Source organism: Sphaerodactylus townsendi, linkage group LG05 (genome assembly GCF_021028975.2).
Source record: "Sphaerodactylus townsendi isolate TG3544 linkage group LG05, MPM_Stown_v2.3, whole genome shotgun sequence".
Taxonomy (NCBI): domain Eukaryota; kingdom Metazoa; phylum Chordata; class Lepidosauria; order Squamata; family Sphaerodactylidae; genus Sphaerodactylus; species Sphaerodactylus townsendi.
The window spans coordinates 47,149,978-47,177,585 of record NC_059429.1 but is presented as its reverse complement, the minus strand read 5'-3'; the positions used below and the strand labels follow the sequence as shown (position 1 = coordinate 47,177,585).

Sequence of the window (27,608 nt, the reverse complement as noted above, 5' to 3'; positions counted from 1 at the left end):
TGCGAACTTAAACAGATTTTTCATTGTGTGGAAAAATCATCATTCCAGTGTGCATCCAGGCTGATGCTTCCACAGTGTGGTAGTGCCAATGATACAGCACAGCTTCTGCCTAGTTGCTGAGGTAATGCAAGCATGTATACCATTATACATTTTTAAGCGCCCATCCACAATGGGGGAGGGGCAGGGCGAGGTGGAGGGGAGGGGAGAGTTCATGAAAATGTTTGTGAAAGTTGATCTCCTGAGTTAATTCAGTTATCAGTTTTGCTGAGCTTTCGCATTATGTTAGCATTGACTTGCCCACCCATTCGGACAGTGACAGAAGAAGCAGGTAAAGACTGAGGGTATTTTCACAAACAATGCATCTTAATTTGGGACAACTAATACTATCACCCCAGTGCCTCTGGCATGCGATTGTGGAAACAGAGCACTCACCATTTCCCAAGAGGAGAGCCACTGTGCAATGTGCTATGTTTCACTACAGTAAATATAAGACACTGCTAGTCTTTGAGATTAGTCAAATTCCAAAGTAATATTGTTAGTAACCAATTATCTGTAATTTTCATTCTTTTTTAAGAGCAAGGGAGAAAGATTAGTCAGGACCTTCTCCATAGATGCAACGGGTGATTCTACACAGGTCAAATATAATGGGTTCAGGTCCATTTTAAAAACCTTATGGGGCAGAAGTTCCCACAGAACTCCCCCCCACCAAATACTTCTAACATTTTATATTCAGCTGAACCCAGGTTAAATGAAAGTCACAAAGGGCCTTTCCCCACTTTCGTCCTTCCCCTCTATGCTGCGCGCTGCTCTCAGCGCGCAGCATCCCAGGCACGCGCCCGGCCGTCCCCACGACCCGGCGCTCTGCGCGGGGCCATCAAAAGGTGCCGTTGAGAAGAGCTGCGCTGTCGCCGCCCCTCTCAGTGGGGAGTGCCGAGGGATCCCGCGCTACTCTCCTCGAGTAGCGCGGGGCTTAAGGGAAGTGGGGAAAGGCCCAAAATTATCTACTTTTTTCCTTCAACCTGGGTTTCAATGGCTTCCTGTTTGGTTGTGCAAACTACGGCATTCTATTCCCCATTTGAAATCAATGGAATGGTGTTTCATTAGTGTGAACTACTTTTTAAAAACTGCAACTTTATCTGAAACCAGAATATTTATAATTATGCATCAAACACAAAGCAATATTTTAAGCTGCAAATACTGTTCAATACTGTTTCATCAGAATTGAAACCTAAATCAATTTGACTTGGAAGAAAATGTTATTCTCCAACTTTGACAGAAATATAAACTGACATTTTTTTCACATTTGCAGGAAAATTGTAATACAATAATAGAATATGATATTTCTCTAGTTCATCCTTTTAAATTCCTGAGATCAAACTGCACTGAAATAATTTGTCTCTCCAGGCACAAACACGAAGGATGGGATGCTAGATCATTCTGACAAATATTTAGGTTTTTAGCATAATCCAAACTGACATCCAGTTAAATTATAGTTTCCTGTTTTCAGTTTTAAGAAAAGACATAACCAAGAAGCAACTTCTTAAACCTGCAGATCAGCTTATTACAACAAAGATATGGCAATACGTTTGAAACCTTTTGTGCACATCCTAAAACAGAGAAAGTTTTTATTTCTTTATTTCCAAATATTTCAAACGCTTATGGATTAAATGAGAATTAGGAACATTCGCTTTCCCATCTTTGAAATTAGGACTGTAGAATATCTACAAAGACTATCCTACTTGAATTTCAAAGTTCAACAGACAGGAAAGCAGCTAATTAAACAGATCCCAGCTTTGGAGCAAAATTAAAACAAGATCAAAAATATCCCATGGAATGCCTATAATTTTACTGCATTTAGCAAATTACTTAGGTTACAGCGATATTTTATCAATAAATAGCACCTTTCCACATACCTTATCGCTGGAACCTCCAGGTGGTCCAGTTTCACCCGGCAAACCAAGTGGACCCTAAAGGAAAAATAAAACAAATGGACTTTACCAACAGCCTTTTCTCACACACATATCTGTGCATCAACTCGTATCAATGATGTTAATGATTACCTATGTAGAATAACTGCTTTTTTCAGTAACTGTAAGGTACCCAGTTCATTCCACTAAAATTCAAAGGCAGCTAATTAATAATATTCTATTCCTAGCTTTTTCACTATTGTACATTTTAAACTTTGAGATGAGGACTGACACTTTAATCCTAGCCTCAAACTGTCAAGACACCACAGATTATTAAATGATGCCTATGACATCACTGAAGCAAGTTTACAATTACTGAGTCCAGTCTCATCAGAAAATATAGTTACATGAGAGACATACTGATATCTAAATGAAACAAAGGCTCATTCCGCACATGCAGAATAATGCACTTTCAAACTGCTTTCAATGCTCTTTGAAGCTGTGCGGAATGGCAAAATCCACTTGCAAACAGTTGTGAAAGTGGTTTGAAAATGCATTATTTTGCGTGTACGGAAGGGGCCAAAGTGTCTGTTTTACTTGACCAGAGGCTGGCAGCATAGGGCCCTAATAGCACTTTTCGTGTATATGGTCAAACAATAATCATAATGGGTATGGAATCAAGACAACTACTGAGCTAATTCATATTACCATTTCTGAGATGGTTATGTCCCAGTTCTTCCCCAGTTTTCACATAGTGTAAAATCAGCACTTCATAGAAGGATCAAGTTACCACCTACAGAGCATCATCATGATTATATTTTTCACAAGACCACTTCATTGGGCTGTGGCTGAGGAATCTCCTCACATTTTAACATCACAAAATAGCTTTATGAATCCGTTCCCTGTACCTGGCCTGGGAAAAGACATACCTGATTAAGAAAAATGAGGTGGGAAAGAGGTAAAAGATTCATGAGCGGATGAGGCTTTATCACTTGAGACTGCAGGTGTTCGATTTCAGTGTTCAGTATTATTTTGCATTTAAAAAGATGTCTGTGCACACAGAAAACTTAGAAAAGCAGGGAGAAAGGTTCTACTCTTTCTTGCTAGTCTGAAGTAATACATTACATTCTATCACCTCCGCATTCTTCCATCTTATTCCCCTGAATGTGTGAACCAAGGCTTAAATTTGGAGTGCTTTATGACAATGCTGCTGGTGAATAGGATAGTAGTGGCATTAGGATAAAATTACAAGGACACGCAAACACTTTATTTACTTACTTACAGTCCATCTCTCTCACAGACTTAAGGCAAATTTGCTATTGATATTTAATGGTTCCTCCACTGTTCTTTAGAATATGAAAATGTATATCACATAATATACATAGTAGATCACTTAGCAGAATGTTTATTACATAGTGATAATATTAAACATGTAAGGCAGAGACTTCCACTGCAGTGGAGCAAAATTCCACAATAATCATTGAAGCAAATATGTTGCCTACTTCTACTTTGAATCTGTAGAGCTGTAGAACATCTGTTGATGCCATCATTTTCAAATGAAAGTCATATAATTGACTGTTAAGTGTGATAAGTTCCAGACCTTATGTATTTCATAGGCTGTCTTCAAATCAAAATCCTGTTCTGGCTTTTCACTGTTCCTACCCCGCTTCTAGCTGAAGTGTGCTGACAACTGGGCTTCTTCATGGTGGTCTGTTTCTTTTTACTTACACATATAGTGTTTACAGCACTGCTGAAGGTAGTGATGCACTGCCCCCTTTTTTCCATTTGCTTAACACTACACTGTACATCAGAATAATGGGGACTCATATTACTACATGGAGGATGATTTAATGGGGCATTGCAGGTGTACCCAGGAAAAAGATCCAAAAAACTATCAATGTAATCTGCATTTGTTAACAGTCCAGCCAAACATACTTTGAACAAATAAATACATTTCAATCACAGGCTGTTGATTTCCCCTTGCCTTTCTGGACCTATTCTGAATTTTTAATAACACAGCCAAAATAAAATAAAAGAAATGCGGTGGAGCCTGGGTGTTATTTTGCCCTGGGTGCCATTTTATTCTCCTACGCCTCTGCAATTACACCTCAAATGTCCTCAGTGTCACAGGAGAAAGAGTAAGTCAAATTATCATGGAATTTGTGGAGTAGATTCTTCTAGTGAAAAACAACGGCTGAACCTATCAACCACATGGGATCTGTATTAGAAATGAACATAAATACCACATGAAAACAGAGAACTGTACATGGGAAGTGTAATGTCTAGACTGAATTTCACTTTGGATATGTGCCTGAGAATGGGACAAGAAAATAATTGGCAATGACTCATCATGTGATGTTTCATATGCTTAGATTTTTTATGCAATAGCCACACTTCCTTCTCTATTTTTAAAGAACTTTAGAATCATTGAATCACAGAGTTGGGGGAGACCCCAGGAGCCATCAAGTCCAACCTCCTGCAATGCAGGAACACATAATCAAAGGACTTCTGGCAGATGGCCATCCAGTCTCTGCTTAAAAATCTCCAAAGAAGGAGGTTTAAAATCACTGTTCTATACAATAATACCTCAAAAGTATCAAACAACCTTCTCTTCCCATTTACCCCAGTAACAAAAAGGAGTGGTAGCCCAAATAAATCCAACAAGAGATTTACATTACCCCACCACATACATACATACATACATACATACATACATACATACATACATACATACATACATACATACATACATACATACATACATACATACATACACACATACATACATACATTCATTCATTCATTCATTTGTTCATTCATTCATTCATTCCATTTATATCTACACCGAAGTCCTAGGGCAGCTTACAAAAATGATGGATGAATGCATGGGGACAGGATGGCCCCACCATCACCTCAACAGTTTTCTCATTAATATGCCACCTATGCACAGAGGAAGTGTGTGTACTCATTGGCCCTGTGGTTAGGAAAACCGGGAAGCAGAATCCCTAATCATGGGGACCATGTGTATAAACAGACATATTTGTGTTTGTGACAGTGCCATGCAGACGAAACCAGCAAGTGTATAGATGCATGGGGATGGGGCCACCACAATTGGACCTGCTGTCTTGATTCGGTCAATGTGCAGAGGGGTCATCTGGGGATGGGGCGGTATACCGAAATCGAATAAATAATTAATAATAATCTATCACTATTAGCACAATGAAAAAAATAGCAGACTATGATAATCTCCACCAGTTACTCTAATCTAAAGATTTGGCAGATGAACGTCACCAGAAAAAGCATTCTATACTTGTGACTGCACAAGGAGAAACATCCTGTTTGGGTTCTAACACAGAAGGAAATTTACAAAGGACAGTTATTGTTTTTATACCCCACTTTTCTCTGTTGAAAGGAGTCTGAAACTGGATTACAATCACCTTCTCTTCCCCTCTCCCACAACAGGAACATTGTGAAGTAGGGCTGAGAGAGTTCTGAGAACGCTGTGACTAGCCTAAGGTCCTGAGGCATATCTAGGGAGGGGAAGACAGGACATGTGCCCTGGAAGCCATTCCTTGAAGGGGCCCTGCCCCCCCTCTGCAGTCTCCAGAGATGAGAGGCAGAGCGCAGATAACAGATTGGGCACAAAGGAGGGAGAAGAAGGCACATCAAACTGTGTGCCCCACCCCTGAACTCTGAGTTCAGGGGTGAGGTATGCAGTTCAAGGCTGGACTGGGTCAAGGTAGAGCCCACCACAAAACCCCCAGTTTAAAACTGGATCCAGCCAGGTAGAGGTCAGCCTTGAACTTCAGGACTGCATGGGTCCAATTTTATACTGCTGACTTTGCCTCCAAAGTCCATGTGAGCTTTGAAGGCAGAGACAGCACAATGAAACTGACCCCAGTCAGGGCAGAGGCAGATTAAGGCTGGGCTTGGCCTGGCTGGGTCCTGCTTTAAACTGGAGGCTTCAGAGGCAGAGTCCAATTTAAAGGTGGGCCCATACCAAGGCCAGCACTGAACTGCTCAGCCTGCCCCTGAACTCCAGATGGAGTTTGGGAGAAGGGTGTGCAGTTCAACACTGATATTTTTCTACAAATCTGGGAAACCCTCCAAGTTTGCAGAAAAAACAGAAACCCAGATGAAAATGGAGGGTGTGTGTGAAATCATTCCAAGCAGAAGAGTGTTTGTGCACACACACACCATGAATGTCTGTTGAAGCCACTGCTGCCTCCTTCTCTCTTTCCTTTGTTTGAGGGGTGAAAAAAGACACTCACCATAATGGTGACATCAGAGGCCAAAAGTCGTGTCAGCTGAGTTGGGCATAGGAGAGGCAACATCACTATTTTTCCTCCTTGTCTCCCAGTGGGCCTATATTTGAGTAACCTAAGGGTGATCAACCTACGGTGAAGCTGAAAAGCCAACAGTGGTGACTCCTTGAGCACTTCTGCAAAATCAGTGAGGGGGCAGTGAACCATAATGGGCACAAGCAAAGGAGTAGGTGATGTGGAGAGGCAAGGAGGGTGCGGAAGGGAAAGAACAGCTGTGAGAAAGGGGGTGAATAGGCAGAGCAGGAAAGGCGGAAGGTCAGATGGGGAGGTTGTGAAAGTGGCAGGAAAGGGCAGAGAAAGGCAGCTGGGTGTGTGCGTCAGAAATCAGAGGAGAAAGCAAGGACCAAGGTAATTTCTCTATGTCTCATGTGTCATCCCACCTTCCCACCCCCTGTAATCTTGTTAACAACTGTAATCTGTAATGTTGACCAGAATTTTTATATCCATCTAGGAGGAAAGATGGTTGGCCTAAATTCTTCTACTGAGTTCATATCAAATGCTCCATTTGAAATAGAAACAAACTCCATGATTCATGGCTCATTCTCTGAGCTGCATTGCTATGCTATTTTCAGATTCCTGGGCACGATCCTGAACACAGTTTAAAATTTCCATCTGTCTCCAAAGCAAGAGGAGCTAAAATCAAATGAAAAAGCAGCGGCTCTCTCTTCAAACCACTGAGCTAATGCAAAGAGCACCTGCAGTGTTGATACTCCAGGTGCCTAAATTGGGTTTCAAGGATGGACCAGCCTCAAACAGTCACATACATCACATTGCAAAGTGTGAATCAGAGTGACAGGAAGATCCAACTTTATCTCTATACTCCTAGATTTCTATTCACCAGTCTCTGCTGGATTTTCACTACAGTAATTTTCCTTTATTTTGTTTATTAAGAGAGAGCCAGGACAGCAACATCTTAGAAGTCAATGCAGTAAGGGCATTGGAATACACTAGTCCTTTTCCTTTTATAGTGATAGTCTTTTATTGCAAAAGAACATCCTGCTGAACCATTCCACTATATTATACTATATAGGAGAAGCAGTGGTGTGGTGGTTAAGAGCAGGTGCATTCTAATCTGGAGGAACTGGGTTTGATTCCCCGCTCTGCCGCTTGAGCTGTGGAGACTTATCTGGGGAATTCAGATTCAGATGCACTCCCACACACACCAGCTGGGTGACCTTGGGCTAGTCACAGCTTTTTGGAGCTCTCTCAGCCCCACCCACCTTACAGGGTGTTTGTTGTGAGGGGGGAAGGGCAAGGAGATTGTAAGCCCCTTTGAGTCTCCTACAGGAGAGAAAGGGGGGATATAAATCCAAACTCTTCTCTTCTCTTCTTCTATAGTCATGTTCCTTTACAAAAAACAATGCCTTCCTAAACTACTTTGTTTTACCACAATCTTCAGAATCTGTGGAGAAGAAAACCCTCCTTATAATCAGGGTACTCACTTTGCTTGATCCTCCATTTTTCATTTTAAACAGGTTTGGAGTGAAATGCAAAATTATAGGTGCTGCTTGTCATCACCTGATATACCAATGGTCACAGTGACAAATAAATGAAAATGAGCAAAAAATGGGGGAGAAATATTTCAACCCAGAACAAACCAGTAACCATAGGGGTTGAAAAAAAATAGGAAAACCTTGTATATGCAAACATCAAGGTCAATCCTTTAAAAGCTAAAATTATATTAAATCACAGAAACTTTAATCAAATTATAAATATTATAAACTGTACATATCTATCAACTTTGGTTACATAGATAAATACTTCCACCTAGTTGCTGTTGTTGTTTTTAAACACTTTTAAGGTAAAATGACACATTGGGGTGTCACACAGAAACATTTTTCCTATGACCAAATACAATTATTACAACCTTTACGGCTCTTCCACCAGCTGTCCGGGCCCTGCGGGATTTTACTGAATTCCGCAGGGCCTGTAAGACGGAATTGTTCCGCCGGGCCTTTGGAGGAACCAGCCATTGATGGTGCCCCCCACCCCCCGGCCTTTTACATCTGTGCCTTCTGCCATCTTGGGGTTTACCGTTCCTCCCTCCTGAAAGAGGATTTAAGAATGGAGCTTCCGGATGCCATTTTTGCTTATGGTAACCTGTTATTACGTTTAGTCTTATTTTTATCGCTGCTTTTAATGGTTTTAGTTGTTTTATCCTACATATAATGGTTTATTGTACACCGCCCAGAGCCCTTCAGGGATGGGGCGGTATAAAAATCGAAAGAAAGAAAGAAAGAAAGAAAGAAAGAAAGAAAGAAAGAAAGAAAGAAAGAAAGAAAGAAAGAAAGAAAGAAAGAAAGAAAAGAAAGAAAGAAAGAAAGAAAGAATGAATGAATGAATGAATGAATAAATAAATAAATAACATAAAATATACATATACCAACAAAATGAATTTATACTGGGAGGGCTTCCTCAGTGGTTTAAATGTGTACAATATACACTATAGAATGTGTTTGTTAAAATTATAACATGCCTGACTAAAGCACTGAACATTCTATAAAAGAAAAAAGTGACAACAAATGCTTTAGATTAATTATTGTGCAAGTACTTTATAAAACTAAAAGCAAAATATAATTTTACATATAATGTAAGCTTTTTTGACAGTGACAAATTAACACATAGTATAATTGGACTCATAACATTGTCTATTTGGGTGTTTTCATGCCCCTCTGAACATGCACTATAAGTCTAAAATGTGAATATATTTAGACTACGAACCAGACAGTAACAATTTCAAGTGCTTTTGATGTTCTGATTAGAACATTCTAATTAGAGGGATCTTTTTTCACACAAGGCAGTGATTAAGGCGTATGGAAAATATTGCCAGTCTCCTTATTGCTAAAGGCTAAATGTCAAGTTGTATTTCTCTTTGCATAAATATTTTCTCAAGGTTTGCAGTGTGAGAAAATAATGGCACTGCCTAGTTTCAGACCAACTGTTCGAATACAACTGTAGAAATAAGACTGCAAAAAGCCAGAATAAAAGCAATCCAGAAAAAGTCCAGTTAAACTCCTTTCTAAATTACAATTTCACAAAATCTCCCGAAAAAACACTTATCAGGCTCAGACACATAAAAAAAACCCACCGAATCAAAAAATAGGATTAGGCAAATTGGGCTTTGAATGGAATCAAGAGTGAACAACAGAAATATTGGAAAGGCAAGATCAAGATCCAAGTTCCTTAATGCATTTGACCAAAGTGGAAGACAAAAGAAACCTACTGTTTGACCAAAGTGGAAGACAAAAGAAACCTACTGGGGCAGATAGAGGCCAGGTGGGGCAGAGAAATAAAGACTGTTTCAACATGATCGCAAGGTGAACTGGGTCAGAAATGGATCAGAAAAACACATCACAGTAAAAATGCTTGGGAAAACAGACGAAAAATTGAGAGAAAAAATTTCCAGAACCAAACAGAGGAAAATAATATGTGTAATTAAAAGAAAAAAACACAGCGAATGGTAGCAAGTTTCACTGTAAACAACTCATGTGGAAATGGCCAAAGTTAAACAATGTGATAGATAGTTGTAGGTGTGACCTTTGTAAGGAACACTAATTAATAGAGTCTGAGCCCTTCGGGGGAGGGCGGTCTATAAATCCAAATAATAATAATAATAATAATAATAATAATAATAATAATAATAATAATAATAATAATAATAATAATAATAATAATGAATGAATAAAAAATCCAATTAATATGAGTGCAAGTAGATTTCAACCAGAAACCACTGGTGACAATAGGCACAGGAAGATCAATAGCCCAATGTATTAAAGTTCTAAATAGATAAAATAGGCATACTGAAATATATGTAGGCACCAAACAATATGTGCATGCCCTCAAAAACCACCAGTTGCCTATTGGACATGTTTGCCACTAACACTATAGCCTAATTTAGTAGACATGTACAATGCTAGTCCATCTGGCTAGTGAATAACTCATAACCAACTCCAACATATAAGCTTCAAAGTAACTGTATAATTCCATCACATTGGCAAGCCACAATTTTTGTGTGTGGTCTTTCAGCTGACGCCTTTCAACTTAAAAATTAATTCTGTATCACAGTAAAAGCATGGGGAATCCTTACACAGGAGAAACATATGTTATTCCCTTCTATGCCATACAACCCTGGAAAAACATCCATAGACACCAATATTGTTTCATGTAAAGAAACTTCACATGCTGATTTCTGAAATGGAAAAGATCTCTAAGATTTGCATATTAAACTTACTTCTGACATTTTTTTCAATGAAACTCATATTCTGTGTAATACAAAAGCATAATGTTGTAAATCAGTTGAGGTAGCTGCATCTTCCTGGGTCATTATTATTCATTACAAGTAGTTGTAACAAGTTTAATAACGTTCGACATGTTATAGTAGATCTTGTTTTCTGTTTCTAATTGGGTTTTGTGACTCTAGAGTCCAAGCTTTCCCAAACAGTTCAAAGACTTTGCTCTAATAAGCATCCTTAAGCCCTCAAAGAAACTTTAATTTACACTCCATGCTATTTTGAGCAGAGAGAATTCTGATCATCCTACATAAATCAGGCCTGGCACCTAACTGAGCTAAAATGAGCCTACGCAGGAAGTAGGGAAATGTTTTTCCATGTGTTCCAAAGCTTCAAGCAGGTAGGTCTATGTGCTGATTTGTGTATCTTGTTTTTCTTCTCAAGTCAGGGACACCTCCTTCCCTTAGTAGTATCTCATGATGCAATGGGGCCAAGCATTTCTAGCAGAAATTTGCAAATCATTCTTGCCATCTTCCTTTTACTATTTCTGTAGCTAGAACAGAATTTCCATACACCTTTAATGAACTGTTAACTAATTTTATTTCTAATGAGTGTTCTATTATTTCTCATTAGTGTTCTACTGCTCCATTTCAATTCCTGGCTGCGTCAGGAAAAACAAGAACCTTGGGAGAGCCTCAAGTCAGTTGGAATAGGAAATAGTGGTCTAGATGGCTTATTGATCTGACAGTGGTGGATTTCCCACAACATATGTATAACAGGTTGCAGTCTTTATAAAGGGACCTGTTTTCCTTTTTCCAGTTCACATATGTGCCCTTCACCTGCTTAAGCAGCGATTGGAGCCCACGGAAACAATCTGGGTTACTTTTGCTCCTTTGTATGGAAACGCTTCTCTTTTAAAAAATTTCCTGCAACACATGTTTTTAAATTTCCTGCAACCCCTACAGTCATACCAATCATCCCACAATATGGTTGGCGGCACTTGCATAGCTGCACAAGTGCAACACTCAAAAGAAAGAAAAGGAATAACAGAGCAATAATGAATGTGTTGCTGTAGATCAGTCATACTCGCCGCCAGGGGAGAAAATGTGCTTGGCGGACCTTGTACCCTGTTAGGTGCTCAGAGACTCTGCCCGCAATCTGCACAGAATGGTGGGTGGGCAGATTCTCTTTGACAGTGGACGGCACGGAACTTAAGTGGAAAGGAGGGAAATAAAGCATCTCCTGCCTGTTATTTTTGAAAATCCTGGGTTGAGGGGAATAAACAAGGCAAATTCGTTTTGGGAATGGGATCTGTCTGAAGTGTCCCCCGCTCAAATGGTTTATATAACATCCTACACCCGTTACATTTGGCCTGTGTGGAATCCACCAGTATGCCATTACTGTTTTCCCTTGAAAGAATAGCTCAACATCATGGTACTGACATATGTATGATCCTTTGTCCTCTTAGTTGGTGCTCTGCTGCCATATATCAAGACATCCTGATCTCTGATCTCCTGTCATCCACAGTATGAATTTTTGTAATATGTTTGTCGGGGTAGAACCTGCATCTATGTAAATCAGCTATTCAGACAATATGTTTCTGCTTTTGGTAAGGAATACTGATGTTTCCAAATAGTAATGATAGCCTAGAAACACAGCTCTTTTGTTGGTATATTCACTTGTGAAAGAATATAACCCTGGAACCATTTTTCTCAACATCTGTAATTGTTCATGCACTGGACTATGCTCAGAAATGGAGGAGACAGGTTACTTGCTTCTTTATATGTAATGTAATGTGGTTTTAAAGTTTTGCCAGCTAGTAATTTAAAACTCTAAAACCCAACTGTGCATGCCAACAGAGTTGAGACTTTTCTCCATGTAATCCAGGGGCAATTTTCTCAGTAGCTGAAGCCAGTGTTTTTCTTGGCATGGATTCCCAAAAACTTTTGTCTCATTGGCATTGTAAATTTGCTCTGGCTGAACTCCTTTACTTCTCATCAAATTAATCAAATACTGTTTAAATGGCTCTATTGTTCTGAACAGGCTGCTAATCTTACCAACCAGGGAGAAATACAGAGGCCCACATTAGTTTTAAATTCACCTTGGCCAACAGAGTCTTACAACTAAAATATTACTAAAGGAATGCTTTTCGTTTGTTTTTTTCATCGTCACAGCTGACTTAAGATGACTCCATAGGGTTTCAAGGCAAGAGGTGTTCAGAGGTGGTTTGCCATTGCCTCCCTCTTTGTCATAAACCTGGTATTCCTTGGTGGTCTTCCATTCACATGCTGATTAGTAATTTTTTGGTTCTTGTAAGGTTTGTCCATGTTCAAAAATTCCATATTCTTCTTGCCTGAAGTATTTTATTTTGTGGGGAAAAGGAGTTCAGATATTCTGCCAAATTTTAGCTGGATGCTTAGTGTTCTGAATTGATCTAATTAACAGTAATAATTCTTGACAAATAATTCTTACAACTTTTAGAAAGGATGAGAATCTATTGAAAAACAGAGAAAGACGTTTTCACAGGGGACAAAAGTAGACAGAACCAGCTCCAAGTTTTTGTAATGGTAATTTGTAATTCTAGGATTGTTTGTTTTTAAGATAATTTTGAGCCCCTGAAGCACTGAGATAATAGAGCCTGTAGATGATAACCAATTATTTCAAAGATAGAAAAACCCAAGCTGATTACAATATGCTTTTAAAAAGTCAAACATTTCAAAGTGTAAATCCTGTCCCTTTTTGTAAGCCAGCCACTACTTTAAAACAATACTATTTTACAGCCATAGATGTGGAATTGGCCAATCATTCTAAATCGCTGAAATAGAAAAGAACAATCTGCCAGCAGAGAGATGCACATAAAACAGTGCCAGTGTTGACATATATTTTTTGTTCAATAAACTCATGCATCTTCAGCAACCATGTCATGCCTCAGCTTAAAAATAATCAGTGAATAACATCTCAGCTGCTTGCACTTATGAAATCAAACAAAGGAACATTAAATATGTTGATGTTGGTCAAACTTGATAACCTCCTAAAGGAGTACAATAATCATTTCCATTGCAACACAACCATATTTTGGACTATTGTGTTTCCAAGAATGTACAAAGTTTGGGATACAGTATTAAAACCGTGGAAGAATTTATGACTTAATACATTTGTATTTATCTGTGGAAATATGTGTTCTTCAAATTTATGTAAATCCCAGCCTAGGATCACACATCTCCCACTGAAATCAAGGGGATTAATTACCTGTTATTAACTTAAGCCCCATTCATTTCTATGGGATTTAGGCACAACTAACTTTGTCTGCATTGGAGTCATAGCATAGATTATTTCACAATAGGCTAAGTATATTCCATGACTGAGCGTTCTGAGGCATCAAATATTAGATTAGAAGGATTAGTTGTTCAGGTCCATTGATTTGCCAAGTTTACACTGTTAAAAAAACGTGGAACAAAATTTAACACAATTTAATTTTGTGTTCTGCCGTATGTTCTTTCTTCATCTCTAAAAATGCCCCTTAAACCTATCTAAATATGCCATTTATAACTATTATTTTGTTTTTATACTGTGTTTTAAGACTATATTTTATATTATGGTTGTTCACCGCCCTGAGCCTCTTGGGGGAGGGTGGTCTATAAGCCCAATAAAATAAATAAAATAAATTATGTCAAGATGCGGTCTTGATTCCTTTAAAATATTTATTTTTCTGGTCAAAATATAATACAAAATAATTATGTAAATATATTATTTACTCATTTGGCCCTTTTTAAGTCATGCTGCAGGATGCCATTACCCAATCAATATGTGTCTTTCTACATTTCTACCAATCCTGCAACTAGTGTTTATTACTGAAAATTACCTTCAGTTGCCAAAGTAACGTTTAAAAATACATGAACAGCCAATTAAATCTCCAATAGTTAATCAGAATCTTTGCAGAGTAAAAGCTCTACCTGGACCCACACACTTCCTCAAAACACTTGGAACACTTGGGGGACCTCTAACCTAATGAGTTCACAAGCAGAAGTGAAATTCAATCTAAAGGCTTCCTGATTCAATTGTCATTTCTCTAACCCACATACACTGAATCAGGCCTCTCTTTTTTGCCTGTTTATAATAATCTCCACCCCTTATGTGCCTGTAAAGTGATGTCAAATCGCAGCTGACTTATGGCAACTCCACAGGGTTTTCAAGGCAAAAGGTTAAAAAGAGGTGGTTTGCCATTACCTTCCTCTACACTCTTTTCCTTGGTGGTCTCCCAAGCTTAACTTATCAGCTCTGAAAAGATCACAGTATATGATACCATTCCACAAACCATGACCCCTTACCAATGGCGAACTAAATGTCAACAAATCACAAAAATATTCACCATGCAGCATAGGAAACAACTGGAAAAATACTTCAACAGTCCTTTGAGACATAACTCAAAGTCTTAGGAAGTCTCAGGAAGCACCACAGCTGATATATATTCCAAAATGATTGTGTCATTTTTCATCTAACGTGAAGCTTGTTATATGACATTAGTATTAGTATTAATGCTTAATGCTAGTAAAGTAGCATTTACAAAAGGATATAGATGCCTCGTGAATACAACTACTACCACCCATTGTCTGAACATTGTTTAAAATGTAATTAAATCTAAGGGGTGGGGGTTAACTTCTGTCCACATGTGCAGCCACTAAGACAGATCAACATACTATCATCATACATGTAAAGGGGAAGCAGTAGCATCCTTTTACTGCTTTGATAGGGCATGGGGAAATATTAATCCTCCTATTTCTGTTGATAATATTATGGAATGAAGAGCTGAGACCAAGGGTTAGTGCAGGTTTGGTCTCTTTGGATCAGAATCTCAACTGTGCAAATCCCACCCACCCCTCTTCAGATCTCACCACACCACAGATCAGTGAAGCCCAGCAGTTTCCAGGAGTGGGGAAAGTGCGACCTTTTCCCTACCTGTGTAGGGAAAGAAGAGCACACCAGTGTCAATTTTGCTCTGCTTGGCTTTTCTGGTCTGACACACCTTTCCTACCCATGCATTTCCAGGGGATTAATGAGGTCTTGTTTTTTTAAAAGACTTTTGATCTGTCATCCCTGTGACAAATCACTGAAATGGTGTCTTAAAAAAGATAGGCAGTGAACAACTTCCCAACATGGAAACAAAGGGCCAGAGAAAATGATACCTCAGCTCAGCAGAAGCAGCAGGGCACCTACTCACATGTAGATGAAGAAACATGAGGAGACCTTGTTGTGTAGCAGAGCACCAAGTAGCAGACAGTGAATGATGTACCTTTTCTCAGTCATACATCGCAATTTAGCTTTTCCCGCATTTGTTAATCATATTGCACAAGATAGGTAATTTTCCTTCAAACTTCTTGGCTTGTTTTTTAAAAGCCGCAATTCTTCTTAAGATAAGGCTTAGAAAATAGATAGCAATCAATTTTTTTCCTCTTTCATAGACTTTTACTTGGTCCTGCACTGTAATGTAAGATGTAGGAAGGGAGAACACTGTATTTTGCACTGAGATCCTTGGAGAAAGGGCGGGATAAAAATGCACTGGATACATAGAAGGATAATGTGCAACAGAGGAATACAGTAGTCAGCTGGAACAATTAGCTTTGCAAGATACAAATGGCAAGAACCTGCAAGCTTGAAGAAGACAGCCAATTCTAACAGTGGCCCCTTCCGCACACGCAAAATAATGCATTTTCAAACCACTTTCACAACTGTTTGCAAGTGGATTTTGCCATTCCGCACAGCTTCAAAGAGCACTGAAAGCAGTTTGAAAGTGCATTATTCTGCATGTGTGGAATGAGCCAGTGTTTTTTTCCAAAAAGAACACTGAAAAAGGAAACCTGTTGTGTAGAATAGCTAACAATGTTATGTAGATTGCAGATCAAGAGATCAAAGATCAGATTCTCAGCTCTATGGAAGAGAATCAGTGACGTAGGTATAGATTTTTATGGGGGGTTCGGGGGCAAGGCCAAGCCCACCCGCCCCTGGAGGGCGTGGCCACACCTTCCCAAGCCCTGCCCCTGGCCTCAGTGCTTATAAAAGCAGCTTTCCGAGGCCAGAGATGGCAGACTCCCCTGCCCTGCCTGCTCCCCCCCCCACCGGCTGGGCTCCCAGCTGGTAACTGGCAGTCCCTTCTCCCTCCCCTCCAGGCAGAGGGGTAGCTAGGGGAAATGGAGCCTGGTGCAAAACCTGAGGTTTGCGCCCCCTCTCCATGGGTGGCTGCTGTGATGCTGAAATCCATCTCCAAACTGCATCACTTTCAATGGTGTTTAAATTAGGGTGCCCAGATTCTCCTTCTAAATCCATCTTAAAGGGAGAATCTGGGGTCCCCAGTTAAAACAACATTGAAAGTGATGCTGTTTTGGGGTGGATTATCCCCCACCCTGAAACAGCATCACTTAAAATGTTTAATCTGGGGATCTCAGATTCTCCCTTTAAATCCATGCTGAAGGGGTTGGATTCAAAAGGAGAATCTGGGGAAATGGGTGGTGGTGTCAATTTTCCTGCTTTCAGGGGTGCAATTGTTAAGCTAGCAGCACCAAACTTTCAGGTTATCTTTAGGAGAGTCTCCTGATGATACCACCCAGGTTTGGTAAACTTTGGCTCAGGGGGGCCAAAGTTATGGACCTTCAAAGGTGTAGCCCCCATCTTCTATTAGTTCCTATTGGAAACAATGGGGGATGGGGCACCCCTTTTGGGAGTCCATAACTTTGGACCCCCTGAGCCAACCTTCACCAAACCTGGGTGGTGTCAGCAGGAGACTCTCCTGATGATACCACCTACGTTTAGTGACGTTTGGTTCAGGAGGTCCAAAGATATGGACCCTCAAAAGGGTAGCCCCATCTACTATTAGTTCCCATTGGAAACAATGCGGGATGGGGGCACCCCCTTTGGAGGTCCATAACTTTGGACCCCCTGAACCAAACTTAGCAAACTTGGTTGGTATCATCAGGAGTCTCACATGACAATAGCTTGAAATTGTGGTGCCACTAGCCTAAAAAATGCGCCCCCTGCAGGCCAAAAACAAAAAAACTTTAAAATACAAAAAACCACAAACGGGGGCAGAGCTTCGGACATACAATGTGGGTGGGTTTGAACCCGAGAACCCCTCCCTTACCTACGTCCCTGAAGAGAATGCAGCTGTGCAGAATTTCATGTTTCCATTAAATAATCAAATTGTGACTAGATAACTCCTTGAAAGGACTACATTTGAAGATGGAACAGAGATTTCTCCCCTCAATTATAAAAACTTTGAGCTGTTGATCTATATTTTGAGAACTACAAAATAAATAATAAAATGTTCTGCTTTACTCAACTATAGTAAAAAAACAACAACCCTAAAACTAAACCCATGTAAGAAAACAAATATCTAATTCAGATGCTGTTTTTATTCTTGAATGGGCCTTTGAATAACACATTTTATATTAGGGAATGGACAAACAAAAGACTATTTAAATGGAAACAGATATATGGAAGATTCAGCTATGTCTACATGAAACACCTTTTATACAGGTTGAACCATATTGCTAAGAGTGGATTTAAACACTATCATTTCCTTTGAAAATGGCAGCTCCCCACCTTCCTGTAACATTGACTCACAGTTGCTTGTCATGACATCATGATATTGCATCTATCTGCCTGCACTCTAAAATCATTATGTCCAAGGGGAAGGAAGGGAAACACAGACTTTATGCCTTAATACTACACCGGGTGTACATGTGTGTGTGGGCTTTATACAAGCTACCATTTTGGGTGGCAGTTCCATTTGAGCATAACAATTAGTTTCACTCCTAATTGTTGGATCATACCAGCTTTTCTGCTGGTGAAAAGGAAAAGGGGGTTGAAAAGTTGCCATCATGTCACAGCTGATGTATGGCAACTCCATAGGATTTTCATAGCAAGAGACTTTCAGATATTGTTTTCCATTGCCTGCCTCTGCGTAGCTACTCTGGTATTCCTAGTCTCCCGTCCGAATATTGACCTTGGTCAACCCTGATTAGCTTCTGAGATCTGATGAAATCAGACTGATCTAGGCTATCCGAGTTAGGGCTTTTCTTAGTGCACCAGAAAGTCTGCATGCACAAAAAACAAGCAGGATTGGGTCTTTAATAATGAGAGGAATTGAGCAAAAGATTGAGTTTTAAGTCTGCAGAATATTAACAGAATATTGATACAAATTAAAGATATCAGAAAAATATTATTCTTACTGTTTCCCCAGTTTTCCCAAGATTCCCTTGATCTCCAGTTTCCCCCTGATAATTTAGAAAGAAATACAGACATTTAACATACAATTCCTTTTCCTTTCATTTAGTAAAGAGGATTTTCAATTCAACAGGTTACTTTCGCTCTAATTTAGCAGTTTAGCAAACTTAGGAAAACAATTTCAAAAGAACAAAATCCTTCCATAAAATACACAGCCATCTGGATTTATTTATTCAGCTTCTTTGGGATAATTAGGAACGGAATTTATAATAAAAGTGCAAAGATTGTCATGCCCTTATATAAAGCAGTGGTGCGACTGCACTTGGAGCACTGTGTCCAGTTCTGGTCACCACATCTCAAAAAGGATATTGAAGAGATAGAAAAAGTGCAGAGAAGGGCAACGAGGAGGATTGAGGGACTGGAGCACCTTCCTTATGAGGAGAGACTGCAGTGTTTGGGACTCTTTAGTTTGGAGAAGAGACGTCTGAGGGGGGATATGATTGAAGTCTAAAAAATTATGCATGGGCAAGAAAATGTTGACAGAGAGAAATTTTTCTCTCTTTCTCACAATACTAAAACCAGGGGGCATACATTGAAAATGCTGGGGGGAAGAATTAGGACCAATAAAAGGAAACAGTTATTCATGCAATGCGTGATTGGTGTTTGGAATATGTTGCCACAGGAGGTGGTGATGGCCACTAACCTGGATAGCTTTAAAAGGGGCTTGGATAGATTTATGGAGGAGAAGTCGATCTATGGCTACCAATCTTGATCCTCCTTGATCTCAGATTGCAAATGTCTTAGCAGACCAGGTGCTAGGGAGCAACAGAAGGCCATTGCTTTCACATCCTACATGTGAGCTCCCAAAGGCATCTGGTGGGCCACTGTGAGTAGCAGAGTGCTGGACTAGATGGACTCTGGTCTGATCCAGCAGGCTTGTTCTTATGTTCTTATGAGATTCATAAGTGGGTTCTGCACAGCAACTCATTATATATATGCTATGCGGAATCACTCATAGTGTGCACATGTTTACAAAACTACTGATTCAGTTTTGTTCAGTTCAGAAGCACCTTGAAGGCCAACAAGATTTTCAGGATACAATCTTTTAAGAGTCAAAGCACCCTTCATCAGAAACAAGCATGATGAAGGTCTCTAAGGTGCTACTGGACTTGAATCTGTTTTAGTGGTACAGTGAGGAGGAGTAAAAATAAGGGAAGAGCTGTGAGGGATAATCTCTTTTTTTCCAGATTGGGAGGGATATAACAAACCACATTAACTTATACTTTTCACCATCCTTCAGCTTCAACCCCTCAACTACTGGCATTATCTGTATATTTTGAATAAGCACACAAAAGAACTCTGGCATTCTAGCCATTAAATAAATTAGTAAAAATGGAAATATTCCAAACATACCTTCAAGCCTTCTGGTCCTGGTTCACCTGCATAACCCTTCCGACCTGGCTTTCCCTGTATTCAGATAAACACATTGGCTACTGAACAGTGTTTAAAGCCAGAACTTAATGAGTTCACTAGCAACATCATATTGCATCATGAACAACACAAAATATCAGAGCTATAGAGGGTCAAACTACATGCTATATGTAATTGAATATAATTTTCCTCTACCTTTTAAGTCCAAGACCAGATATAGGACACTAGCATGGAGTAGAAGCTATGTAAGTGAGAAGTATATGCTTAATTTTTTTCTATCTATTATTTTCTCACTCTAAACATCTTTCCCACCTGGTTTTCCCCTGCAAGTTCCTTACAGAATTTCATGAAAAAGACAAAGAGGATAAATGGATAAATGCTCCAAGGTAAAATATCTACCCCTACCCCATTTTGGGGTCTCTGTTCCTGCATATATGTGTAGTATCCGGTATATACTTTTCATCTGAAAAAAAAAATCCAAAGAAAGATAACAAAAACTGTGCTTAGTGAGTTGGATCAAGTGTCATTTAGTGACAGCCCAGAGGAACTTCAAAATGCTGCTCGAGGGACAGGGGATTCAAGGAACAGCATGAGCAGTGAATCCACAGTGGATGGAGGGATTCAGCATAAAATCATGGAAATCTGCTGCTGGATCCGTCCCAATTTGTCATTTTCCCATTTACTGTGGAGCTCTTTTGTAACAGACATTGTTTTCATGTTTCATGGCACTTGCTGTGATGCAACTGTTATGGAAATCTGCTGCTGAGAAGACACTGGATATATCTCACAAAAGCCAATCATAAACATTCAAAAATAACTTTCTTAAGGCCATAATTCCAAGCAGACATATTGCGAATTAATTTCTGCTGAATACAATAGGACAGGATTGCAAGTCAATGTGTTTTGGATCAGGACTAAAAAGCACACTGAAGACAGAAAGAAAAACATACTGTTAACTTAAGTGGAATTAAGCCATGGGACAATTTGTTCTGAAATGCTGCTTTGATCTGAGTATCAAGCTGGCTCAAGCCCTTAGTCTTTATTCCCTACTGAAAATGTGTACTTATTTATACAGATAACAATTTATGCTTACTCCATTGGTCTTGTCTCTGACTTTTTCTGATAAACTTTAGATCAGGAGTCCCCAGTCTTTGGCCCTTTCTGCATGGGGCCAAACAGTGGCCCAGGGACGGAAAAACACCAGTCCCTGGGGAGCTGTTCGCACAGGCAGCGCTGCTGCAACACAGCAGCACTGCCTGTGCGGCCCCGAGCGGCATGAAGGCGCCGCTTTCCACCTCCCTTCCCGAGGGAGGTTTTTGGAAGGCGCTGCTTTCCCGTCCCCCCTCCCTCACCTCGTCCTCCAGCATTGGTCTGGAGGGCTGCTGAGATCTGCCCACGCTGCCCTCTAACCCTGGAGGTTGGAGGGCAGCATGGGTGGGTCCCTGCAGCCCTCCAGACTGATGCTGGAGGACGAGGTAAGTGGGGGGGGGACGCAGAAGAGGCGGCTCCCTCCCCTCCACCGGCATAATTTCTGAGCCCTTTTTGAGCCCGCAGGCACATTTGGAAGCTTGTCATGCATGGTGGGTGCAGCAACAAAATGGCTGATGCAGGAGGTGGGACCAGCCACAAAATGATTGCCACAGTTTAATTTCAGTAGCACAGTACAGATATTTGTGCTGTAATTATGAATGCTGCAAAGCAACATGTGAAAAAATCTGCACAACCAATCAAATTGCCAAGTCAATCCGAAGTCTTGCTGGACAAAAGCCTTGCCTTATCATGAGTTCAGTCTGTTCTTCGGGTTTAATTTTATTCTAGTACTCTATGAATAAAGGCCAACTTTGAATAACGTCCATTCTCTTATATAGCTTTCCCCTAAATGCAGACATACTACAGTTTTCTGTCACCATAGGTAACCAACATTTCCTCAGCCAGATTTCAACTGCTGGTGTTCTCTAGGGCCCTTTCCACATGGGCGTAATACAGCGACCCAGGAGCGGTGTGAAGCTGCCTCTGTTAACCTTGCTAAACAAGCGAGGTTTTTCCAAAGCACCGTCTTCCCATCGGCGCGGTGCAAACAGCACTGGCGGGAAGACACTGCTTTCCCCCTCCCCTCCACTCACCATCCTGTCCAGGGTAGCTCTGGAGGGCTGCAGAGCCCCACCCACGCTGTCCTTCAACCCCTGGAGGTCGGAGGGCAGCGTGGGCCGGTCCCTGCAGCCCTCCAGAGCGACGCTGGATGGGACGGTGAGTGGAGGGGGGCAACCAAAGCTGCCATACAGAGCTGACCATACAGAGCCGCCTCTCTGGCTGAGGGGAAAGTCACGCCTGCGAGTGAACGGTCCCTGAGCCTCCACCGGCATGATTCATGCCGGTGGAGGTGCGTTTCTGCCAGTGTGCGGAGAGGGCCTAGAAATCTAGATGGTTGTTTCCAATGGACTGCAAGAACCTTGCAGACACCATCACATTTCTTAAGAGACGACTGTACTTCTTGTCTAATGACAAAATAAGATTAACCACAGCAAGCATTCTATTCTGTGATTTCACTTAATACTTTATATATTATCTTCCAGAATTGTTTTATAATAGGGCAGGTCCACCATATGTGGTAGAACTATCTTTCTCCTGAAGATATTGCCAGCATTGGTCAGAGACAGTATAATGCCACCTAAACATTAATCTCAGACCATTTGTCCATACATTAATGATCGCTGAAATGGCTAGGATGTCTTCATAAAATGTCCCCTATCTGTCTGTAGTATTTGGTGGTTGGGTGTGTGTGTGTGTGTGTGTGTGTGTTATATTCCATCGCCATTTCTGTCTGTAAGATGGTTCTTTATAAAATTCTAGAGTTTTGCTAATAGTCCTTTGGATGATTCAGAGAACATCTCAGCTTTTCAAAACATTCTGTGCAGTGGTGGGATTCAAATAATTTAACAACCGTTTCCGATGGTGTGATTCAAATAATTTAACAAACTGGTTGTTTACAAACACCATTTTAACAACTGGTTCTGCCGAAGTGGTGCGAACCTGCTGAATCCCACCACTGATTCTATGGATAGAAAACATCTACTCTTTGAGCTAAATTACAAATAAACTTTTTAATCTGCCAGTATTGGCATTTTATCAAAGAATTATTTTGCATCCACTCTCAACTGCGAACCAAACTTTCCCTTTTTTCAAGAAATCTATGATTCAACTGCAACCAGCCTGGTCCCACTTTCAGAAAGAACTTGCAAGACTAGCTCGCCTAAAATGTTTTTATGTATAAGATGCATAATTGGTAAGGATCTGAATTTCTTCCATATAGAGTAAATAGAGGACTTTACAGTGCTTTCCTTAACCTTATTTTGCACATTGACCTTAGCCTTCCTCAGATCCATATATTTAGTGGTACATTTAGGTTCAGTTGTTCCAAGTGCCATAAGCTTTTGTATCAAGGATGTTTAAGACAATACCATGATGTTACAAATCTTTTAATGTGGTAGCAGTTTTCAATTGATGGGGCCACAAAGTCCCATCTGTTTTCAGGGGCTTGAATTGCAATTCTGCCTATCCCAGCCTTTGAAAACCATAAATAAATTAATAAATTTATTAATAATAAATTTATTGATAAATTATTTATTTAATAAATAAAACCATAAATAAGTTAATCTATCATCTTTTGGGTTTTGCCTAGAAACTCTTTTGAGATCAGTATTAATAGCAGCGAAAATAAGAACCACAACAAAATTTTCACTTTTACAACTGCGACCTTACAAGTTAACATTGGACCATTTCTTTAAATCAGATTCTGTCCTATCCATAAGCAGTTTTAACATAATAAAAGTTTTAATGGCAAGCCAGGCAGTTTTTAATTAACAAAAATTGTGCCCATGCTTCAGCTGCTTGAGCTAAGCTATAGTGACACAGTAAAAACATTGCTTAGCCAAACTTTGCCACTGTTGATTAACTCAACATATAGAGACTATTGTAGATGCCCATATGAGCAAAAAAAAGCTTGAAGTAACACAGAATATGCTTTATTACACACAATATAAACTGAACAGAGAATCCATACTCTGGTCACTAGCACACAGTAAAGAATTCTAGCATACACTGAAGATTCCTGGCTCTGTTTCTCAAAATTCATTTATGAATATGAAATAGTATTGAAATGTGAAAGCTTTAAACGGAAATAAAGCAGAAATCTGAAAACACAGTTGAAACAAAGAATACGCATTAACATGAAATGTTAAACAATGCAGACGTTACATAGTAGGAGCATCCTAACAACAATTTATCTTTAGAACATAATAGAGATTGAAAAGTATGGAGAATTGGATTGCACCCTACTGAATCCCACAGTGATTATAATTGATCTCCAGCAGCAACCCTTTGAGTCCAGTCCATGAGGAACCAATTAAACCAGTCCAAAGTACATCCCCCTGATACTTCTGCTTCCAAATGCCTCAGCAAGATGGCATGTGTTGTTGCATCAAAGGCTGCAGATAAATCAAGTAGGAGCAACAACAAGTCATGGCCTTTTCTACATTCAGATGAAAGTGACCTAAAGCCACCAGGATTAGCGCTGCCTATAGCTCAGCATGGTCAGACTAAATAAGTTTTGAAGAGGGGTCTCTGCATTGTGCCTGTGGGTGCCATTATGCCTGCCAACATCTTTTTCTGGTGCCTGCCAAGTGTTTTTAGAAAATGTGAGAGGCTGAGAAGGACTTTTGCCCACCAGGACCTTTGATTGGCCACTGGAGATCTGAAGTTGCTTTCTCTACAGCACAAGGATTTGCATGACTGAATGTAAGATCTGTATGAAATAATTTTTTAAAATAATGCATTCATTTTAAAATGTATGCTGTTAAACAGAATTTCTGCCTGTAATGTTGCAGAGTTAGTATTAGAGCTATTAATGACCTCACTCCCTGACATTCTGTAGTTGGCTCTGCCTCTTGTGGCAGATAGTTTGTGCTCGAACCTATTGCACTTTGTCAAAATTCCAAAGGTGCCTACAGGCTCAAAAAGGTTGTGGGACCATTTAGGCTGATCCTGCATCAAGCAGAGGGTTGGACTAGATGGCCTATATGGCCCCTTCCAACTCTGTGGCCGTTTCTGCACATCCAATTACATCCAGTGTTGTGCTGTTGGTGTTATTGGCATGAGCTGCAGCAACGGAGTGTTCGCAAGGACAGTCACTCCGTAGACAGGTAGTGCATCGGCTGAACCCTGGCACTTCGCATGGCTGTGCTTTACAAACAGTGTTCTTTTTTCCCCCAGGATAGACATCATGGGCATTCAGTGCCAGGATTGGCCGGTGTGGGCCACCATTATGGGGGGCAGGCTCTGGGGCACTGATTCCTGGCAGGTGCTTCGCACAATGTCGACTGCGGAGCACCGTTGTTGAAAAGACATGCTCGGTGAGTGATTTTTGAATAAACCATTGTGGGCCCACTGGAGCATTGTTGCATCGCTGCAGAGTTGTTTATGCAGCAATGGCCGTGTGAAGTCTTTGCCTATAACCCTGTTTTTACTGTCCTTTTATTGGCTTTTTTGGCCCATGCGGAAACGGCCAATGATTCTATGATTCTACATCCACATACAACATTCTTCCACTGTGCCAGAGACATGGGTGACTTTTTCAAAGGGGCACAGAAAGCTGAAGAACAGATTCAGTTCATGTCTTAGGCCGTTTCTGCACAGCCTAACAGCAGCCTAACAACAGCATTGCAGCAACACTGTGCCAAATCCCCCAAAACGGCGGAAAAAGCACCATTTTGGAAAAGCTGCGTCTTCCCGCCGGCGTGGTGTGAAGAATACCAACATGAGGGCACAGCTTATGGGCCCTCTGGTGTTCCGTTCACCTGCCTCTCCTCTCTGTGCAGTTCTGGACGGCTGGAGGGACACGCCCATGCTGCCCTCTGATCCCCAAAGGTTGGAGGGCAGCGTGGGCGTGTCCCTCCAGCCGTCCAGAGAGCGCAGGGAGGTGAGGTAAGTGAACTGGATGAACTGTGGGCAGCTCCATGTGGAGCCGCCTCTGTGGTACCATGCAAGCGGTCCCAAAGTTCTACCGGCATTAATTATGCCACTGGACAACCGCTTCTGCCGCTATGCAGAAACAGCCTTACTTCCACATCTTACATTAGGGAGAACAGATGATTCAATTGCTTCCCTGCTATGGCTTTACGCAAGTTTTCCAAACTTACCCTTGGTCCAGCTCCTCCAATAGGTCCAACAGGTCCTTCCTCTCCCTAAAATAACATCATGTTAGAAACTTTTCTTCCATGGACACTGAAGTATCTCAAAAGTTTTTTTACATAGATAAAAGCTTTTTTGAGAATCATAACCAAGTTAGTGGAATTTGGCAAGAAAACAGAGGTAGAAGAGGAAGATGGAGATTAAACAACAACCTTCTACTACAAAAAAATGCAGAAAAGATATACAAGAATTATTTAGATTAAACAACATGGCTGATATCCCCATTGTAAAGTTTTGGGTAACCAATAAGGTTTATATGAGAGGAAACGTAACAGTTATAGCTTCAAAAAAACAAAATTGGAGCAAATTCAGAAAATAATAAACAGAATCCAAATGCTGGAGGAACAGCATTAAAACTGTCTTAATAAGTAATTTTAACTGAGATTAAGCAATTAAGAAATCAATTATATATGCTTGAAACTGGGAAGCTACAGTAGAAACTGGGGCCCTTTTCACACGGGCCAATAAACCTGGGATAACAATGGTAAAAAAAACATTTTGGGGGGAATTTCGTACAGATTCCACCTATATAGCAAGTCTGTCCCATGTTACTTCCCCCAAAATGGGTTATTCAAGAATCACATTATCTGCAATTCTTTTTTAAAATCTGGGTTTTTTAAAAAATCTGAGCAAATGGCTGGGCAGGGAGGTGCTTTATTCGGTGCTTTTATACCCTTTTTCCTTCACTGTAAAAGTTACATGATTCTGAGTATCCCTGAAGCTAGAGAGAGGGATATTTTGTCAGTCTGCCAAGATCTTGCCAGGTGTCTGTGCAGTGAATCACGTGACCTTGTTCCCTCCCTGTTCAGCTTTTAGTGAGAGATTGATCTAAAATAATCCAGGACTGTATAGAAGTCTGATTTTATAAAGTGACATCATTCAAAGCTCCCAGGCTATGGAAGGCACATAATCACTATGCCTACCTTTTCTGATAAAGCTCTCAGCAGAAATGACCAGGAGAGACCTCAGGCTAATTTACATATAGAGAACTATTTTGAAATGATTCCATTGTGATCAGGTGGTGATGACTAATGCCTACAATTCCATAAAAGCAGAGGTTTCAGTTTACTCATTGCTCTTGCAGTCTGGACATAGAGTCAGACTAAAAGATGCCACTGAGCTGTTGTTACAAGATGCCATGGGAATCAGCTCTACCCTTGCAGGAGACCTTTGGAATTCCTGCTGGGGCAAGAAAGCCAATAAGCTGCATTTCTGTCTTCTTCTTTTTACAGTAAGAAAGGAAGTTTTGTAAG

The 27,608-nt window shown here is 40.4% G+C and overlaps 1 protein-coding gene across 3 annotated transcripts in view; it reads right to left on the bottom strand.

Annotated features, from left to right (window-relative positions):
- COL24A1 (collagen type XXIV alpha 1 chain) overlaps positions 1-27,608 on the bottom strand; it is a 247,645-nt gene that overhangs the window by 88,897 nt on the left and 131,140 nt on the right. For all 3 annotated transcript variants that reach the window (XR_007244588.1, XM_048497359.1, XM_048497360.1), the window contains 4 exons: positions 26,304-26,348; positions 20,092-20,145; positions 18,684-18,728; positions 1,914-1,967 (listed from right to left, as the gene is read on the bottom strand). Coding sequence is in view for 2 of the 3 variants with exons in the window: in XM_048497359.1 (XP_048353316.1) it covers positions 1,914-1,967; positions 18,684-18,728; positions 20,092-20,145; positions 26,304-26,348 (198 nt within the window). In the remaining variant the exon portion in view is untranslated. The remainder of the gene's footprint in view (positions 1-1,913; positions 1,968-18,683; positions 18,729-20,091; positions 20,146-26,303; positions 26,349-27,608) is intronic.